The 17,611-nt window shown below is 42.9% G+C and overlaps 1 protein-coding gene across 2 annotated transcripts in view; it reads right to left on the bottom strand.

Annotated features, from left to right (window-relative positions):
• Positions 1–8,560: 8,560 nt before the first annotated feature.
• The window catches only part of ARHGAP20 (Rho GTPase activating protein 20), a 127,608-nt gene continuing 118,557 nt past the window's right edge, over positions 8,561–17,611 (bottom strand). For both annotated transcript variants that reach the window (XM_040426247.1, XM_040426248.1), the window contains one exon: positions 8,561–10,671. In XM_040426247.1, coding sequence (XP_040282181.1) covers positions 8,840–10,671 — 1,832 coding nt within the window. In that variant the 3' untranslated portion in view covers positions 8,561–8,839. The remainder of the gene's footprint in view (positions 10,672–17,611) is intronic.

Genomic DNA, 17,611 nt, shown 5'->3' with positions numbered 1-17,611 from the left:
CAACCACCGGCTCCATGCACTTAATACGGATGGAGTCAGGGTCACCTAGAATCAAGCCAGCAAGGAAACACAAATAAAGAAAAAAGACTTATCTGAGGAATCAGCAGTAGCAGCCTCCAGCAGTGAACAACTCATCCAGGAAGAAGTGTAAACCGCAAAGTGAGGCAGTATGGGAGGGAATATAAAGGGAGACAATTAGTGTAAATAGGTGACAGCTGGGAGAAGGAAAGGAGATGACAAAGTGAAACCAAAACAAAGAACGTCATGCAAGAGGTAGAGAAGAAGGTCTAACAGACCTTCTCACAGAACTGGTGGTGACATCATCTATGTAACGGGGTTCCGAAGGTGCACTCGGTCTCCCATTAGCCGCAGACCTGCTGCTTAGCTTCAGGAGCGAGGATCTGTGTTTGACCTCGTTCCCAGGGCGGCTTTGCTACCTGGGAGGCCCCCTGCTCCTAAGTCTGCCTTGAGCGCCGAGCTGATCACTCGGTGCTCGACTGGTTGGTCTGTCGGTCATGTGACACTGGCCACGTCAAATGACCCTCACTCCCCACTATAAATACAGGCAGCCTGCTGGCCACAGGTTGCCTGTTAATTTAGGTTCCACCTGTGATTTTGTCTTTCCTGGCGTACCTCCTGCTGAATTCCTGACGATCCTCTGCCTGCTCCTTGTGTACTTTGCTGCTCTCCTGGTATTCTGACCCCGGCCTCCTCCTGACGATCCTCTGCTGACTCCTTTGGTACTTCACGACTCTCCTGGTATTTATGACCCCGGCTTCTCCTGACAATTCTCTGCTTGCTCCATTTGTACATTGTAGCTTTCCTGGTATTGACTCGGTCCGTTCACGTTCTGTTGTTTGTCTGTCTGTCATCCCTGCACTTATTACAAGCTAGGGATTGCCGTCCAGTTGTCCCCTGTCATTAGGACTCGCTAGGCATTTAGGCAGGGCCAGGGGTAAGGGTGGAGCGCAGTGGTCACTTTCCTCCCCCCTGTGTGTGTGTGTACACGACCGTTACAGTCTATTTATCCCCAGAACTGTGACGAGGGGACATCCTCTGCGTCTGGAGGAAAGAAGGTTTGTACACAAATATAGAAAAGGATTCTTTACGGTAAGAGCAGTGAGACTATGGAGCTCTCTGCCTGAGGAGGTGGTGATGGTGAGTACAATAAAAGAGTTCAACAGGGGCTTGGATGTATTTCTGGAGTGTAATAATATTACAGGCTATAGCTACTAGAGAGGGGTCATTGATCCAGGGAGTTATTCTGATTGCCTGATTGGAGTCGGGAAGGAATTTCTCCCCCCTTAAGTGGGGAAAATTGGCTTCTACCTCACAGGTTTTTTTTTTGCCTTCCTCGAGATCAACTTGCAGGATAACAGGCCGAACTGGATGGACAGATGTCTTTCTGCACACAATGCAGAAACCGCACCATGTGAATTGATTTTTTTCTTTCTTATCAGCCTTTGTGGGGATATGATTATGCACCAACTTATCACGTAGGTTAGGCACTTTTCGATACAACACTTCAGGTATTTCTGGAATAACGATCCCCAATATGGAGTCATTCTTCAAGACTGTCCAATTTTTCCACAAAGTGTTTTTCATTGGCCCAGTGATAGAAGGTAAATTTATAATCTTTATCTTCTTTATTTGCTCTATTTCTTATCTCCTTACCGCTGGCTTCTACAATCTCACAAATTTTTATCAATTTATTTGCATCATAGCCTTTTTCTACAAACCGTTCCTGTAGGATTTTACACTGTTCCCTATAATCCTCTGTATTTGTACAAAACCTATAAATACGCATATATTGTCCTTTGGTTTGCGGGGATTGAAAAAGTGAAACTGAACTGGAGAGGAGGGGATCCGGTAGCTAATATCAACCGCCGAGAAGTAGAGTGGATATATAGAGTGACTTCTCTACAACCCAATGGATTAAATATGGATTTCGATTCAAAACAATGTTTGATGGAATAGTTACAAACCTGATGAATAAGGAAGATAGGCAGCATGAGCATGGGGTGGATCGGTTTGAAAAAGAGTCTCATTGGCTACCATTGGCCACGTGTTAATGTTTTTTGGAATGGGGAATGACGTCGGGCGTGAGTAGAACCCCATTGGTTTAACGATACCACGTGGAGGACAAGACGTGGAATGATAGAGTAGTGTTATGTAGATGGGATTATACCAACGATACATTAAAGTATAGATTATGGAGAGATATAGAGAGGGTTACAGAGAGATTTGGTTTATGTTTTATTGTTATATATGAAGGGATGACTTTTAAAGTGCTGTATTGCGGTGATTTACTATGATGAGTGATAGACTGGCATTATGAATATGAAGAATTTTAAATGTGAATATGAATTGAAGTTTGTATAATTGGCATGAATATATTATGTTTTAATTTTAAGATATGCATTTTTATATATTTATGAGGGGTGGGGGGGAGTTTAGTTTTTAACCCCTACCCATATAAATAGAACGCCCAATTAAGGGTGCAACATTCGCCCCTGATAAAGCTATTCTGGCGAAATCTGGGTCGGGCTGCTTTGTGAACACGAATGAACGTGGATTATTGTTCAAATGCCTGTAGATTTTATATCCTTGCGAGTATAATAAAATCCTATTGATTAATGGAATGTTGATGGACCTTCACTGTGTGCTCCAACCTCTAAAATCCACAGAAGGATCGCTTGTGACAAGGACTATCCTCTGTTGAAACTCGGATGTTCGGCTGCACTAGAAGAGACTGTCATATGCTGACCTACAAACAGAAGTTAAATACTGAATGTGGCAGCGCGACCACTATATTGAATGAATTACTGGTTAATGTGAATTGAGCCCACTTCACACGGAGGTCTGCGACGCCGACACAGTGGTGAACTTTTTATCGTTTCATTTTGCTTTTACATAGGTTGACACTGTATGGCATCACTCTGAGGCATCCATTTAATGTATACGTTTTTTGTATACGTTAAAAGGTTGGGAAAACGTTATGTGAACCCACCCTAACTCTGCTTCGCTATCAGACCTCCAGGTATGGTGTTTCAGAGAATTATCTACAATTGATATATGATGTTTGTCTTGCTCAGGCTCATTAATTCAGTGTAATGTTTTATTTCCCCTGTGGTGGCGCTGCAGTGGAATTGAACACCTGCTGTCAGATTCTCTTTACAACTGATCGCTGGGGATCCCAGAAGCAGAACACTGTATGATCATTTTTTCAGTCCTTGCTTTTTGTGTGAGCAATTAAAGACCACACAAGGCAAAAGGTGGAAATAGAAAGTGGCCATAGGCCTGTTTCACATGGTCAGTATTTGGCATGAGTATTCGGTCAGTATTTGTAAACCAAAACCAGAAGTGAAACCAACAGAGAAAAGCTTTAATATAAATATTTCTGCCTCTTCTGTGTTGTGGACCCACTCCTGGTTTTGGCTCACAAATACTGATACAAATACAATACAATACTGACCATGTAAAGGAGGCCTAATTGCACTAGCTTTAAATAACTGGGACGTGGTTCTTAAAGTGGTTATCCCATTAACAACATTTATCACCAATCCACAGGATTGCTGGAGATCGGACTGCGGGGCCCCTGCTTTGTGGCTCACCCCTTTTTGCTAGACCTGAACATTTGCAGCGGGTCTTACAGACTAGCGATACATTTTTCTGCAGTGCAGGGGAAAGCTGAAGGAGCCATGGAAGGCTGTAATGACGCAGCCATTGACTGGTTAAGGGCTCATTCACATGACCGTACTTATGTGTCCGCATCTGTACTGCAATTTTGCGCTCGCTCCATTCATTTCTATGGGAATTCCGGAGATAGCCAAGCGCTCTACTTGGCTATCTCCGGAACTCCCATAGAAATGAATGGAGCGGCCACGCACATGTGCGACCGGCCACTCTGGTCTTTTCAGGGGAGCTGCAAGGGGTACGGGGCACCTGTTCTCGTGAACGGTGGGGGTCCCAGTGGCAGGACCTCCACCGACCTGATAGTTATCCCCTATCCTGTGGCTAGGGGATAACTTTTACCTACCGGAATACCACTTTAATGGAGGAACCCTTTTAAAGGGCATTTGTCAGCAGATTTGTACCTATGACACTGGTTGACGTGTTACATGTGCACTTGGCAGCTGAAGGCATCTGTGTATGTCCCATGATCATATGTGCCCGCATTGCTGAGAAAAATGATGTTTTAATATATGCAAATTAGACTCTAGGAGCAACGGGGGCGTTACTGCTACACCTAGAGGCTCTTCTCTCTCTGCAACTGCCGCACCCTCTGCATTTTGATTTACAGGTCTAGGTGTGATCATGTTTACACTGCCTGCTTCTGTCAATCAAAGTGCAGAGGGCCGCAGCAGTTGCAGAGAGAGGAGAGCCTCTAGGTGTAATGGTAACGCCCCGTTGCTCCTAGAGGCTCAGTTGCATATATTAAAACCTCACTTTTCTCAGCAACGAACATGAAAATGAACATGGGACCAACGCAGATGCCTTCAGCTGCCAAGCGCACATTCAACAGGTCAGCCAGTGTCATAGGTACAAATCTGCTGACAGATTAGTATTAGGAATTCTTGCATTACAGTTAAATTACATAATGGAAGTATCAGTTCAAGGCAATGATATGGGGTACCGGAAAAACTGAGGGGCACTAGTGGCAGCTAAAGAACCTCTGTATAATTTGGTACACGTGTTTCAGTTTTCCACTAAAAACCACATGCATTTATTTCCTTCAGGCTCCATAATCTACTGTCTCATGACTCATTGAAGATAATATATGGTGAACAGCAGAATAATAAGAATGAATGGGGCATAGATACTGCTAGATCAGGCATGCTCAACCTGCAGCTGTTGTAAAACTACAACTCCCACAATGCCCTGTTGTTTTGCAACAGCTGGAGGGCCGCAGGTTGAGCATGCCTGTGCTAGATGAATCCTTGTGTCTCCAGTAGAAACATGTGCTGCTTGTTATACTCCCACCAGCTACAATGGAGGCTTTTCAAAGTCTTCATGCCAAACAGACAACATTTAGTCCTTATTCCTACATTATATACGGTAATTTCCTTACAAGAAACGCACATTTTCCTCCTGACCTTCTGCAATCACATGCAAGCCGGCCGTAACATTGACTGCGTGGCTCATTAAGTGGCACCTCTCCATATGACCATGCCGCTGCCAAAATTGTCTGACTGGGGTGGAGAGTTTCAATGTTAGGCTTCTTTTACACTAGGCTTGTCCGGCAGGCTGTTCTGGCAGGGGAACAGCCTGCCTGATCCGTACTAACGCTTGCACACGTGTGCTGCCAGAAGTCCGGCGGGCGGTTCTTAAAATTACAACTGGATCGGAGAATCATGTTACCAGCTGAGTCCCGATCCGGTGCTCTGGCGGTGGCAGGGCAGCTGTCACGAGGGTGTCAAGAGCCACGTCTGACTCCGTTATACCCGGGGTCAGGAAGTCGCAGCGGGTGGCTGCGCGCTCTATGTCTAAAGATAGCGCTGTTTACTTAATGGTAGCTTTCTGTGTTTGCCTTGCAATCCTTTTTGTCTCACTCAGGGATCCGTAGCTTCTTCTCAGCTGTTTCTTGTCCGGCACTGTTTTGTTGTCGCCCACCTGGGACTATATGTTTTGTCCGTATTGTCTGTCTTCTCCCTAGTGTTTCCCTTTAGTGTTAGTGGTGAGGACTAGTGTTCCCACCGCCCTATTCACTACGTAGGGCTCATCTTCGGGAAAGCCAGGGTTTAGGCACGTGATCGGCGCACGGGTGAGAAACCCGTCTAGGGACGTCAGGTGCCAGCCTCAAGTTGAGTTAGGGGTCACCATCTTTCCCACTCCCTTGGACAGGGCCCTCCTTTTCCCTCCCTTTGCGTCACGTATGTGATCGGCACGCCGGTCGTGATAGCAGCTGGAGATGTTTGCTTCCATTGCTTTGCGCTCCGCTAATAGTTTAGCTCTTTACTTGGGAGGTATGTGTGTGTAGTGGTCTATAATTATTACTGTATATATAGCACCAGCATAGTCTGCAGCGCTGTATAAGGATTGTCACCACTCACAGCAGCCCCTGTCCCCATTGGCGGTTAAATATTAACTTTTATTATTACACGGCTAGGAGAAGGCTACTATCTATCTATCTATCTATCATCATCACAGACCTTGGTGTCCTCCTAACACTGATATAGTGTGCTATGATACCAGGTCATTCCCCTTCCTCTTTCCCAGATAAAGAATACCTGTGTTTACCCAGCAGAAAGCTCTCTGCAGTCCTTTCCTGGCAGAGTATGATGTCTGTTACAATGGCTTTATTACTCCATACAATAGAATACATATATTATTCTTATCAGTGCCATAACAAACCGATGAACAAAACCATAGAAAGTTAGCAGCATCTTCCGCAAGTACAAAAATACACATCTTTTGATAATAGCAATAGTATGGAAATGACATCAGGACGATCTGTACAAACTCATGAAGCCGATGAGATTCTTACTTTAAATATAGGAGGACACGTAACATAAATTACACAAGCATAGAGCACACAATATTGCACGGTTGAAATCTAACACTAAGATGTAATAGCATAAACAGGTTAAATTCTATCTCCGGTATATCTCACATCTAGGTTCTCACTAAAAATTAAGTGCACCCATCAGTAGGCCCCTTTATAGTATTTTGTCTGTAGGCATTTTGTCTTAAGTATACAGAGACCTTCAGGAAAGTGGTGGACTGCAAAAGATCATACAGAAAGTGCGTATTTATCGGCCATGTTTATCTCACTGTGCGACTGCGGTAGAGCTCATGTTCTGCACATATTTTCATGCATTAGGTTATGGCACTTGGAGACGGTGTAATATTGCATTACTACAGTTGTAAACTGCGATAACCATGACGTGTATTATCTCCCTGAAATAGAACGTGGTTGGCCAAAGTGCTGATGTCCTTCTGTGAGTGGAAGTTCAGCTCCTCATATTCGGATGTTGTCTCCCTGCGCAACCTAGCAGCATGAGATATCATCCATATATACAATCTATCCTTCCCTTCACCATTTCCAAATATGACCATTTTAAAGGCCATGAACACCTTCGGGGCAATTTTTTTATGATTTCATTTTGCTCATATTGGGCTAAAGATAATTTTTTCAATTGGTCTTTATGAAAAAAAATCTTCAGCAGTTTTTGTGATACATGGGGTTAAAAACTAGTCTATTTGCAGACTGTCCTTGTCAGCTGACAGCTCATGTGAAGTCTTATCTCTGATCTTCTGACCTCATGAGTCAGGAGATAACACTTCACAATAGCCATCATCTGACTGAACTCAGGAGCAACAGTCTGCAAATAGACTGATGTTTAATCCCATGCATCACAAAAACTGCTGAAAATTATACAGATTTTTAACCCCATGTATCACAAAAACTGCAGAAAAGGTTTTAATAAAGACTGATAAAAAAAAGATTTTTAGCTAAAATGAGTAAATGCGGTCATAAAAATTGCCCTGAATTTGTCCATACCCTTTAAATTTCACCCAGGAAGATTATTCTTAAAAGGGAATGTCCATCCTTATATTCTGTGCTGATTCATTTCATATATCTTTCTAACAGAGTTCAGTTTCTCTGATACAGAGCTTCAAATCCCAAGTATAGGCATAGATTTAAAGGTAATAATATGCTCACTACCTGCAATTACCATAGGAGCTTCAGAGGCTATAGCATATTGTTATACATTGAACTCGATAATAACCTTGTATGCAGTGAGCATCCTATCTCCCTCTAGTGGAGGCTGCAGGTAGCCAGCATGTTATATTTTACATCGATATGTATGCAAGGGCTTTGAAGCTCTGTATCAGGAATGCAATCTATGACCATTATAAAGACATATAAAAAAAGGAATCAACACAAAATTTTGGGCCTAAAAACTATATAATAAGAGCATAATCATGGTTAGCAGTTCCCTTTAATTTTTAGGGTAAAATGTTCTGCTTACAAACCTAATAATATACAGTATAAGGCCTGCAGACAGGGACACTTCCACTTAAAGGGGTTGTCCCATCTTACACATTGGGGGCATATCACTAGGATATGCCACCAATCTCAGATAGGTGTGGGTCCCAAAATGGGACTCCCAAACTCAGTGGAGAGCAGCTTTTCATGCACGGCCGCGCTCCATTAATTTCTATGAGACTGCTAAAAATAGCCGAGCACTGGTTTGGCTATCTCTGGCAGTTCCATAGAAGTGAATGGAGTGGCGGCCGCGCTCGCGCATTGCATTTTCCTTTCTTTTCTATGGGACTCCCGAAAATAGCCAAGTGCGTTCGCTCGGCTATATTCAGAACTCCCAGAGAAATGAAGGGAGAGCACACCAAACGCACATAGTGCACTTTCCTTCACTTTCAGGTCCCATTCTGGACATAAGTGTGGGTCCCACCTCTGGCAGTTCCATAGAAATGAATGGACGGCAGCAGTTCATGTGCGGCTGCTCTTCACTCACTTCGGGGGTTCTGTTTTGGGACCCACACCTATCTGACATCGGTGGCACATTTTAGTGACATGCCACCAATATCTAACATGAGACAACCCCTTTAATTTCTATTCAGACAACACAATACATAACGAACCCATATGTACTTTAGAATGAGTATCAATGAATGCTAGTGGAACACTTGTATGAACACTAAGAAAGTCAAATACTGTAAATTTCTCATAAAAAACACACTACACTCATACACATAAATTAGACTCGTCCATAGTCAAAATGGATTCATAATATATGAATAAAACCATTAGTTTGTATGCCAGATGCAGTTCAGGACCACTGAAGAAGGATATTTGGGTTCTCCTAACCCAACCCTATACATAGGATTCCTCTGCGAAAAATCTTTGGTCAATGTCTTCAAATTTCGGGTCACTACAAAATTTGGAGGGCCAATCTCTGCCACCCTTAGTAATGGGACTGTCACATTCTTGTGGATTTTTCATTTGTTTGTGAATGTCCGACTGGAAAAATAAGTCTCCAGTACTGGTGCTTAGCTTTGGAGAAACACAAAAGTTTTTCTCCAAGTCGCAATTTGCAATCCTAATTCCAGTGTCCACATTAGAAGGTAGCACTTTATTCTTCTTAAAACTGGCCACACGAATGCTGATATCCCTACTGAGTGAGGTTTTGGTGGTGTCATCCTTTGTGCGAGATGGGTTCTCTTCAGGCTGGTGGATTGAATGTTCACTAGAAGACTTCAGACTTGAATTGAGAAGCACAGGCTCCTCTAAGCTGCAAGAATTAGTAGATTTTCTACGGTTCAGCTGACTAAACAATGAAATATTATGACCGAGAAAAAATGTTTGTGGCAATTGTGTGCTTTCTTGGACGTGTGAAGATATTTCAATGTTGATGGAGACAGGAGATGGGAATATAAATGAGCTACAATCCAAACCGTTGTCACCATTCCCATTTCTATCAAGGACAACCTTATCTCTGCTATGTGGTAAGAGTTTCCGACTACTTACTTCTTCACCATGTTTAGAAGTTTGACTTTGAGGATCCTCCTCCTTGTATTCTTTAGGTCTATGTCCTGTTGGGAGGTACTTGGCTTCACACTCCAAATTTGGCACAGTTATGTGTTCCCTAAATAAGGAACATTCTGAAATTTCCTGTATATTTGCTGATAGTGCTTTTGTGGCATGGCTAGTATCATGCTTGTCTGTCTTTTTTGAGGACCAGATTTTTACAGCAGATCGACTATTTTTTAACCATGCCATGGGTGGAGCGCTAAGTGAAATTTTATTGTTTGGAAACTCAGCTCCATCTTTTCCAGTAATATAAGTGGAGCCATTATAAGGCTGCTTGCCCTCTTCATCCACTGCAAATCCTGAAAAGGAATTTTCTCCAAGGAAATCTGGACTGAGTTCTACTTGTTTTTTGTGTTGCCGCAATGTGCAGTCCAAGGGCGAAGGCACTTCATTTGAGTTTAACACTGAATAGTCTGAGAACTGAGAAAAAGCACTGTCCAAGGAACTCAATGAAGATCCCGAAGGAGATGTCCCAGGAGAAGACAAGCTAGAACAACTAGTTCGAGAGCAAATATTTAGTCTCAAAGCATTGGGTGGCATGAGTCTATTGGAGGTTCCTTTCTTGTCCCCTGTCTGCTTTTTATTACCATTTTTACCAACGTCAATACCCAAAGTCAAACTGCGATTTATAAGTTTTTGGCCTTCAACTTGAAGATAGCGATGCTGCTTGAGATGATCATCAGCTGACTGAGAAAGAAGAGCATCACAACTTGAGTTGTTCTCATGCGGAGACTCATTAAGTTGACTGAACCTTGAAGCCAAAATTCCAATAGCTGGTTCAGAGCAACGTCTGTGCCGCCTCACATCGGTAGTAGAGGAGTACCCAGAAGTATTGGAACACAGGGAGTCCTCCTCAGACTGCTCATGTAACACTGATCGACGTTGAGACGTTGCTGACATCTTCACAGGTTGTGCATGGGAGGAGTTATAGGCCCTGTTCTCTTCATTGTAGACGTGATCCAGATCACAATCACTTAGCGTCAAAACAGAATCTCTGCTTCTGTTGTCATGATTCCTCCTTGTAGGCAGACCACTGTACGGCGAATCTCCATCATCATTAAGTTCATTCTCCAGGCTATCGTAAGATGAGTCAATATGCTTGAAAGAACAAATATCTAAAGAAACAAGAACCAGAAAAACTTGGTGTTAGAACTGACTACCGTCACCTACAGCTCTTTATATATTCTATAAACATATTGTAATATGGGGTCTTCAAATAAACATACAGTAAGGGCTGATGCTATGTAATTACCCCTATTCTAAATTTATAAGGGTAGATTAAAAATTCTATGTCCTACTCTATGTCCTCTTGACCTGGTTCTGTGTACATAGTTGAAGCAGTGATGTGCCCGTATACTGAACATAACTGCTGCAGCCAATCACTGGACTCAGCAGGCATGTGCCATATGCTGCTGAGGCTAGTGATTGGCTGAAGCAGTCATATGCATAAATGGGCACATAACCACTACAGCCAAGAAGATGACATTACGGTGGGAAGGACTGAGTGGCAGCACTAGAGCAGGGAAGTTTGAATTGATGAGTATGCATTTTTTTGCTATTTTGCTACCCTCCTGCCTTTCACCAATATATTTAGATACCTATGGGGCAAATTGTTTATGATTGTATTTTACTCATTTCTCAATTGGTCTCATACAATGTTCAGTTATTTTTTGAGATACAAGGGTTAAAAAATCAGTCTATTTGCTGACTGTCACTTCTGAGTTCTGTCAGCTTAAGGCTCACATGAAGCCTTATCTCTGACCTCCTGACCTCATAAACACTCATTATAGCTAAGCTCTTAACAAACTGTTAAGAACATGGCTCAAAATTAGTGTTTATGAAGTCAGGAGATCAGAGATAAAACTCCACATGAGCCATCAGCTAACAGCACTGAGAAGTGATACTCTGCAAACAGACTGATTTTTAACACTTGTATCTCAAAAACAACTAAACATTTTTAATAAAGACCAATTGAAAAAATGATTTTTAGCGCGAAATTAGTAAAATGCAATCATTTAAAAAAAAAAAGCCTTAAAAGGTGTCCATAGCCTTTAACCACTTGCCGCCGCGCTAACGCAGAAAGGCGTCATTTCTGCGGCGCTCCCAGGTCACACTAACGCCAATTGGCGTCATCTCGCGTGAGCCGAGATTTCCTGTGAACACGCGCACACAGGCGCGAGAGCTTACAGGAACGGAAGGTAAGAGAGTGGATCTCCAGCCTGCCAGCGGCGATCGTTCGCTGGCAGGCTGGAGATGTGATTTTTTTAACCCCTAACAGGTATATTAGACGCTGTTTTGATAACAGCGTCTAATATACCTGCTACCTGGTCCTCTGGTGGTCCCCTTTGTTTGGATCGACCACCAGAGGACACAGGTAGCTCAGTAATATGTTGCACCAAGCACCACTACACTACACCCCCCCCCCTGTCACTTATTAACCCCTTATTCACCCTTGATCACCCCATATAGACTCCCTGATCACCCCCCTGTCATTGATTACCCCCCTGTCATTGATCACCCCCCCTGTAAAGCTCCATTCAGATGTCCGCATGATTTTTACGGATCCACTGATAGATGGATCGGATCCGCAAAACGCATACGGACGTCTGAATGGAGCCTTACAGGGGTGTGATCAATGACTGTGGTGATCACCCCATATAGACTCCCTGATCACCCCCCTGTCATTGATTACCCCCCTGTCATTGATCAACCCCCTGTAAAGCTCCATTCAGATGTCTGCATGATTTTTATGGATCCACTGATAGATGGATCGGATCCGCAAAACGCATACGGACGTCTGAATGGAGCCTTACAGGGGCGTGATCAATGACTGTGGTGATCACCCCATATAGTCTCCCTGATCACTCCCCTGTCATTGATTACCCCCCTGTCATTGATCACCCCCCTGTAAAGCTCCATTCAGATGTCCGCATGATTTTTACGGATCCACTGATAGATGGATCGGATCCGCAAAACGCATACGGACGTCTGAATGGAGCCTTACAGGGGCGTGATCAATAACTGTGGTGATCACCCCATATAGACTCCCTGATCACCCCCCTGTCATTGATCACCTCCCTGTAAAGCTCCATTCAGATGTCCGCATGATTTTTACGGATCCACTGATAGATGGATCGGATCCGCAAAACACATACAGGCATCTCCCTGGAGCCTTCCAGGGGGGGTGATCACCCCATATAGACTCCCTGATCACCCCCCCTGTCATTGATCACCCCCCCTGTCAGGCTGCATTCAGATGTCCGTATGATTTTTACGGATCCACGGATACATGGATCGGATCCGCAAAACACATACGGACATCTGAATGGAGCCTTATAGGGGGGTGATCAATGACAGGGGGGTGATCACCCCATATAGACTCCCGGATCACCCCCCTGTCATTGATCACCCCCCTGTCATTGATCACCCCTCTGTAAGGCTCCATTCAGACATTTTTTTGGCCCAAGTTAGCGTAAATTATATTTTTTTTCTTACAAAGTCTCATATTCCACTAACTTGTGTCAAAAAATAAAATCTCACATGAAGTCACCCTACCCCTCACGGAATCCAAATGCGTAAAATTTTTTAGACATTTATATTCCAGACTTCTTCTCACGCTTTAGGGCCCCTAGAATGCCAGGGCAGTATAAATACCCCACATGTGACCCCATTTCGGAAAGAAGACACCCCCAGGTATTCCGTGAGGGGCATATTGAGTCCATGAAAGATTGAAATTTTTGTCCCAAGTTAGCGGAAAGGGAGACTTTGTGAGAAAAAAATAAATAAAATCAATTTCCGCTAACTTGTGCCAAAAAAAAAAAATTCGATGAACTCGCCATGCCCCTCATTTAATACCTTGGGGTGTCTTCTTTCCAAAATGGGGTCACATGTGGGGTATTTATACTGCCCTGGCATTTTAGGGGCCCTAAAGCGTGAGAAGAAGTCTGGGATCCAAGTGTCTAAAAATGCCCTCATAAAAGGAATGTGGGCCCCTTTGCGCATCTAGGCTGCAAAAAAGTGTCACACATCTGGTGTCGCCGTACTCAGGAGAAGTTGGGCAATGTGTTTTGGGGTGTCATTTTACATATACCCATGCTGGGTGAGAGAAATATCTTGGCAAAAGACAACTTTTCCCATTTTTTTATACAAAGTTGGCATTTGACCAAGATATTAATCTCACCCAGCATGGGTATATGTAAAATGACACCCCAAAACACATTCCCCAACTTCTCCTGAATACGGCGATACCACATGTGTGGCACTTTTTTGCAGCCTAGGTGGGCAAAGGGGCCCACATTCCAAAGAACACCTTTAGGATTTCACTGGTCATTTACCTACTTACCACACATTAGGGCCCCTGGAAAATGCCAGGGCAGTATAACTACCCCACAAGTGACCCCATTTTGGAAAGAAGACACCCCAAGGTATTCCGTGAGGGGCATGGCGAGTTCCTAGAATTATATATTTTTTGTCACAAGTTAGCGGAAAATGATAATTTTTTTTTTTTTTCCCTTACAAAGTCTCATATTCCACTAACTTGTGACAAAAAATAAAAACTTCCATGAACTCACTATGCCCATCACGAAATACCTGGGGGTGTCTTCTTTCCAAAATGGGGTCACTTGTGGGGTAGTTATACTGCCCTGGCATTCTAGGGGCCCAAATGTGTGGTAAGAAGTTTGAAATCAAAATGTGTAAAAAATGACCGGTGAAATCCGAAAGGTGCTCTTTGAATATGGGCCCCTTTGCCCACCTAGGCTGCAAAAAAGTGTCACACATGTGGTATCTCCATACTCAGGAGAAGTTGGGGAATGTGTTTTGGGGTGTCATTTTACATATACCCATGCTGGGTGAGAGAAATATCTTGGCAAAAGACAACTTTTCCCATTTTTTTATACAAAGTTGGCATTTGACCAAGATATTTATCTCACCCAGCATGGGTATATGTAAAATGACACCCCAAAACACATTCCCCAACTTCTCCTGAGTACGGTGATACCACATGTGTGGCACTTTTTTGCAGCCTAGGTGGGCAAAGGGGCCCACATTCCAAAGAGCACCTTTCGGATTTCACCGGTCATTTTTTACACATTTTGATTTCAAACTACTTGCCACACATTTGGGCCCCTAGAATGCCAGGGCAGTATAACTACCCCACAAGTGACCCCATTTTGGAAAGAAGACACCCCAAGGTATTCGCTGATGGGCATAGTGAGTTCATAGACGTTTTTATTTTTTGTCACAAGTTAGTGGAATATGAGACTTTGTAAGAAAAAAAAATCAAAAAAAAAAAATCATCATTTTCCACTAACTTGTGACAAAAAATAAAAAGTTCTATGAACTCACTATGCCCATCAGCGAATACCTTAGGGTGTCTACTTTCCGAAATGGGGTCATTTGTGGGGTGTTTGTACTGTCTGGGCATTGTAGAACCTCAGGAAACATGACAGGTGCTCAGAAAGTCAGAGCTGCTTCAAAAAGCGGAAATTCACATTTTTGTACCATAGTTTGTAAACGCTATAACTTTTACCCAAACCATTTTTTTTTTTTACCCAAACATTTTTTTTTATCAAAGACATGTAGAACAATAAATTTAGAGCAAAATTTATATATGGATCTCGTTTTTTTTGCAAAATGTTACAAATGAAAGTGAAAAATGTCATTTTTTTGCAAAAAAATCGTTAAATTTCGATTAATAACAAAAAAAGTAAAAATGTCAGCAGCAATGAAATACCACCGAATGAAAGCTCTATTAGTGAGAAGAAAAGGAGGTAAAATTCATTTGGGTGGTAAGTTGCATGACCGAGCAATAAACCGCTAAAGTTGTGGAGTGCCGATTTGTAAAAAAGGGCCTGGTCTTTAGGGGGGTATAAACCTGTGGTCCTTAAGTGGTTAAGGATGCTAGACTGCTTGTTGACGCTCCCCCATGAATGGAACTGAGCGGCAGTACCGTACCCAGTCTATGAACAGTGGCACTGTTTCTGTAAACAAGCAGATATGTTTTTCTTAACATGTAACCCCTTAATACTTGATGTTTAGAAGACTAGATGGAGTTAGAGATCCTGGCCCATCTTGCAGGATTGAGGGCCGGCAGCAGAAAGATTCTGATATCCACCCATTCATAGAAAGCCTTCAGTTTCTGCTAATGGCACCAATCAAAAAGAGAGGGGCTGTAATTTTCAGCTAGGATGCTGTGTGCTTGCTGGAACCTGTAGTGCTTTTCACTACCAAGTATGTGGCTGCCTCCTTGATAGGGAGTGACTGCTTTGGAGCTCTGTAATTGAGCAGCCATTACTTACTCCCAATTATACTATACATAGGTCTAGGGAGTAATATACGGTATAATCATGTGGTTCACCGGCAACGTGGAGCTTTAATTTAGAAGAAGAAGAGCCCATCACGTCAGTGAGCTGTTCCCAAGCAAGACATATCATGACAGGTATAATGTAAGCTCCAACCCTTGAGCGCTAGGTCTAGCACCCCCTATGTTTTGTACCGGTGAACTCCCCGGGTTAAGAGTCCAACCTTTCCTCTAGTGCAAAACAACACAGGCTATTTTGGAATATTCAGCACAGTGTGTTGGGCGTTGTCGCGCAGTCACATTTTTTCCATGACAGACGACACTTGCCGCATTTATATAATTAGGATCTTAATCTTGTTTTTGGTGTTTATTGGCTTGTATATAAAAAAAAAAATCTGAATTTTTTTCTTTTTTGGGGATTGGTGCATATAATAGTTAACCGCCTCACGTCCGCCCATAGGATATAAACGTCCTATGGGTGGACGTCTATTTCTGACAGCACGTTTTAAAACGTCCTGTCAGAAATAGCAGCTGCACGCTAATCGTGCAGCTGCTGATCGGGTTGCCCGCTGTCAGTGACAGCAGGGCAACCCTAAGACAAGGCAGGGACAGTGCCCAGGTGTCCCTGCCTTCACGATCGCTGCAGACACAGCGCTCACCGAGCGCTGTGTCTGCAGAGCAGGAAGCGCTGTGCGCTTCCTGTTCCGGCCCGGCGGTCATGTGACCGCCGTGACCGGAGTGTGCAGGGGCTGTGTGAGGTCTCTCAGAGACCTCGATCAGCCCTGCTGTGAGGCTGTACAGCGCAGGATTGCTGCTGTACAGCTTCTATAGGGGTGCATTTGTCCTGTAACTGGGGCTACTATGTCAGCCCCAGTTACAGGAGAAATCAACTGTGAAAAAAAAAAGAAAAAGTGAAGCAAATGTCCCCCAGAGGTCTTGTATGACCTTATGGGGGACGAAAAGTGTAAAAAAAAATAAAAAAAATAAAAAAAATAAAGGGTTGAAAAAATAAAATAAAATAAAGTTTCACATGTAAAAAAAAAAAAAAAGTTCCCAAGTTAGGAATAAAAAAAAATAAATTAAAATAGAAAAAATAAAGTAAAATAGACATATTTAGTATTGCCGCGTCCGTAAAAACCAGCTCTATAAAAATATCACATGACCTAACCCCTCGGATGAACACCGTAAAAAATAAATAAAAAAAACTGTGTCAAAACAAGCAATTTTTGTCACCTTGCATCACAAAAGGTGCAACACCAAGTGATCAAAAACGCGTATGTCCCACAAAATGGTACCAATAAAACCGTCACCTCATCCCGCAAAAAATGAGCCCCTACATAAGAAAATCTCTCAAAAAATAAAAAAACTATAGCTCTTAGAACATGGAGACACTAAAACATAATTTTTTTGGTTTCAAAAATGCTATTATTGTGTTAAAGTGAAACAAATAAAAAAAAGTATACATATTAGGTATTGCCGCGTCCGTAAAAACCAGCTCTATAAAAATATCACATGACCTAACCCCTCGGGTGAACACCGTAAAAAAAAAAAAAAAAAAACTGTGTCAAAACAAGCAATTTTTGTCACCTTGCATCACAAAAGGTGCAACACCAAGTGATCAAAAACGCGTATGTCCCACAAAATGGTACCAATAAAACTGTCACCTCATCCCGCAAAAAATGAGCCCCTACATAAGAAAATCTCTCAAAAAATAAAAAAACTATAGCTCTCAGAACATGGACACATTAAAACAT

The sequence above is a fragment of the Bufo bufo genome, chromosome 3 (genome assembly GCF_905171765.1).
Source record: "Bufo bufo chromosome 3, aBufBuf1.1, whole genome shotgun sequence".
Taxonomy (NCBI): domain Eukaryota; kingdom Metazoa; phylum Chordata; class Amphibia; order Anura; family Bufonidae; genus Bufo; species Bufo bufo.
This window is presented reverse-complemented; position numbering and strand designations above follow the sequence as displayed.